The sequence below is a fragment of the Dicentrarchus labrax genome, unplaced genomic scaffold, assembly GCF_905237075.1.
Source record: "Dicentrarchus labrax unplaced genomic scaffold, dlabrax2021, whole genome shotgun sequence".
Taxonomy (NCBI): Eukaryota; Metazoa; Chordata; class Actinopteri; family Moronidae; genus Dicentrarchus; species Dicentrarchus labrax.
The window spans coordinates 10417757-10421478 of NW_026136708.1; the positions used below are offsets into that span (position 1 = coordinate 10417757).

Genomic DNA, 3722 nt, shown 5'->3' on the forward strand with positions numbered 1-3722 from the left:
CGGGAGCTCAACAGGCCTGTGAACATGTGAATACCGGAAGGATAAACCCACACATGGTAAAACAGCCCATGGCCAAATACTGCACGTTCCCATTGACTCCATACAGCTGCCTATACTGTAGCTCCCAGATCCCATATCGATTTTTTCATAAAGCCTTTATGGGTTTGATGCAGATGACCATTTTACTGCTTCCAAATACTGTGCAGATATATGAAGCCTATTTGGCTTGAGGCAGGTCAGGAGGCACTAGAACATCAATATTTCATACATCCCTCTCTGTGTGTATGTGTGAGAGTGAGAGAGAGAGAGAGAGAGTGAGTGAGTGAGAGATCATGTGTTTGTGTGACCAAACAACACCTGCTGGACCAAGTGATTATTTTCATATTCCAACCTCCATTTATTTGAACCAAAAAAAGAGATCAGGGTTAAATCCACTAAACTTAAATACAAAAATAAGGGACTCAAATTGAAATCAATATATGAATACAATTTACACATACATCCAGTGCTGTGGAGCAGGATGACAGCATTGTGAAAATGACAATACTCTTGTTATGGCAAAAGGGGAGCTTGAACAAGCTAAAATGCTTTGTTTAGGCAACTGCGTAGCCATCTGGGGCTGTCAGAGGTCTATGAATTAGTGGCTTGATCTGTGTTATGGTCAGTCCCGGTCTTAAAGCTAACAGTAAAAAAATAGAAGGGTGACTTTTTCGAGAGCCATCCCAGATCCTATCTTTCACCCCCCCCCCCCATCTCTCCATCTCCCGGTCTCACCGTCTGGTCTGCCGCAGCAGGCGCCCTACGCCGAGAAGGGGCCAATTCCATTATCCCGAGAAATTAAACAGAAAACCAAACCGAGCCGTGTGCGCTATGTGCGGTTTGTAAAGGTGATTTTGCTGTTCGGGGCAATGGGTTTAGTAGAAGTCGTGTGTCCCACTCCGCACGAATTCTAATCTGAAGGGGCGTTGTCTGTTTATATGGCCGCTCTCTCTCAGTTTTCAACACTCAACTGCAATTTGATGGAAATTCCACAGAGCGCCTGTGGTCCAGACGCATCCCGGGGTCCATACGTGACAGGCAGACAGTCCAAAACCAACAGGTCCTTGCATGTGTGTGCGTCCGTGTGCTTTGTGTGCGTGTGTGCGAGAACGTTTTTGTGTGCGCAAAACAGTGCGTCCGTGCGCTTTTGGCGAGAAGAGGCAGCGGAGGGAGGGTGGAGAAAGGAGGGGGGGTGGTGGAGGAGAGGATATCAAACGGAATCCCTAATCACTCCTTGCCCCCGTTAACCAAAGACAGCTCTTTGAGAATTCCACTGGCGTCCACTCGCCTCCTCTCTCGGATCATGTCCTCCAGGCTGCGAAAGACCAGAGTGTGCACCCCGCTGCCGGACAGATGCACTTTAAGGAAATACTGCTGCTCCGCTGAGTGCGCCTCTCCCCCGGCTTTGAACTCCCGTTTCCCAAAGCGGCACCAGGCTGCGAAACTTTCAGAGTTGGTCCAGCATATCTCGTCGCTGCTCAGGCCCAGGTGTCCCACTGCGTTCTGCATCACTAGGTCAGGGGGAAGCGGTCGGTACCGGTACCGATTGTTGACTATCCTCCCGTGGCGGCCGTTGCTGATCTCAAGCAGGCTGTCCTTGCGGATCTCGCCCTTGTGCAGGTGAATGACCTGGTCATCCTGCTCGTAGATGGCCCAGTGGGGGGCTTGCGCGGTGGCCACCAGCTCTAGGAGGTCCCCCGGTTTGCACATAGTCAGCAAAGTTTTGGCCGAGTACACATTCAAGTCCTCGTTCTCCCGCAGCTTGGAGAAGATGCATTCCTGGGAGCAGAAGGCAGAGTACTCCACCTCACTGACAGAGAAGGGTCCCTCCTCGGCCGGGCTATGGTCCTTGGTGAAGCCGCAGTCGGACGGAGTGCGGTCGTCCACCTCCTCCTCTTCGTCAGAGAAGAAGTAGGCGACGCCGACCCGAAGCTCGTCCTTCTCCAGCCCGGACGGATCCCCCGTGGGCAGTTCGCTGTAGTTGAGGTGGGTGATCCGATCCAGTTGATTTCCCATCAATGACCTGGCAAGGCAGAGGCATGGACTGCGGTGTCTGAGAGCGATAGTGCCAGAGGGTGAGAGAGATGGAGAGAGAGATAGAGAGGGGGGTGTCAGTAGCGTAAAATACAAACACCTTTCATAGAACAAGACACATTATGCACAAACGCTTGGCTGCATTTAAATCCCTTTGCTCTACAGATAGAGAGGGGGCTAAGAAAGCACTCAACACTTCTGAGCAGTCACCTGTACAGAGGGGCAAGAGCTATCTCGTGTTATTGAGCCGAAAGAGTACACTAACACAATCAATGATCCACTGCCCCTTGCTCCCTTCACACCCATTAGCCAATCATTAATTCCAGTGGAATGTAAAAGAGCCCGCGGTTCTCATGCAGAAGAAACGAGGAAAGGAAAAAAAAGAGAGAAAAATAGTGTGAGTCTTGGTGCTGTTTAAGAGCGAGGAAAGAGAAAGCACTGTGAATAAAGGCAAGTCCTGTGTCTTTACGCACGGCGCAGGATGAAAAGAAACTGGAGAAAAAGAGGATACCTGTGCGCTCCCCGGGCAAATGGTTAAATATCCTTATGGTCCATTAGTACAGAGGGCTGCACGGTCCCCTGCTCCCCTTCTCTCTCTTCTTCTTTCCTCCTCTCTTCTCACACTTGGCTGTCACTCTTCGCACCGCGCACCGGGCGCTCCGGCTGTCGTGCGTGCTAGTACTTCACTTCTTCCAGCACCAGCTCCATTTAAGTACTAAGGAGAGCTCCGCCTTAGCCGGCCCGCCCCGCCTTCAGTGGGTCTTAGTGGAGCACAGTCACGCGTCCATTACCGCCGAGCCAATAGGTACCGTGGAGGAATATGCCACTCAATGAGAGGATCCAATAAGGTGCGCGGAGGGCGGCTCGCGGCGATAGGCGGCTGTTACCGTGGCATGGTTTTTGTTGTCAGAGAGCTGTGGAATTCTCTACATGATCAGCGTAGTCTGTGTACGCAAGTTCAAGGCAACAGTCAGAAGCGATAACAGGCTGCATATCTCAAGACGAGCGTATGAGAGAAGCGGGAGTTTCCATTGCGCTCTGATGTGGTATAAACAGTTTTACTATCTTAAATACTCCAAAAATTGCACCCTTATCGCATGCGCACTGTTGCTGTGGGACATGACAAATGTGTTCCCACCTTTCTGAATACAAGAGTGGCCTCTGTCCTCCTGTTCCCATGTGAAACTTGTAAATTATCCACACATTGTTCAATGGCTTCACTACATCTACATGTTCTCGCATGTCTGTCAGTTTGTGTGTGTGTGTGTGTGTGTGTGTGTGTGTGTGTGTGTGTGCCTGGTGGAGACTATAAAGGGAGGGGCTGCAGGCAGGTGTGTGTTCCTGTTCAAGGTAGAAACAAAACAAAGGAGTCTACAGGGAGATTAATACACACTCAATAATATTTTACTTTGCATTGATGTTGTGTCTAGGAACAAAATATGACTGAAATGAAATGCAAATCAAATTTCAGCCTGTGACTCACTTTTGCATGCATAATATATTGTATACCTGCTTATTGTGCTCGCAAGATGAACGTGAGTACACTATGTCATCCACAGTCTGCACTCGCACCTCTCTTTTCATCACCACTGCCCAGAGCAGATAGCCATCATACCATTTATATTAGAACCTCTCTCTGTGGAGTGAAT

General features: G+C 49.8%; 1 protein-coding gene across 1 annotated transcript; it reads right to left on the bottom strand.

Moving 5' to 3' along the window:
• Positions 1-373: 373 nt before the first annotated feature.
• Positions 374-2765, bottom strand: lratd1 (LRAT domain containing 1). The gene is made up of 2 exons (XM_051408149.1): positions 2585-2765; positions 374-2092 (listed from the first exon to the last, which is right to left on the bottom strand). Exon 2 carries the CDS (start codon positions 2053-2055, stop codon positions 1267-1269), a length of 789 nt encoding a protein of 262 aa, XP_051264109.1. The 5' UTR covers positions 2056-2092; positions 2585-2765; the 3' UTR covers positions 374-1266.
• Between the last annotated feature and the right edge of the window lie 957 nt (positions 2766-3722).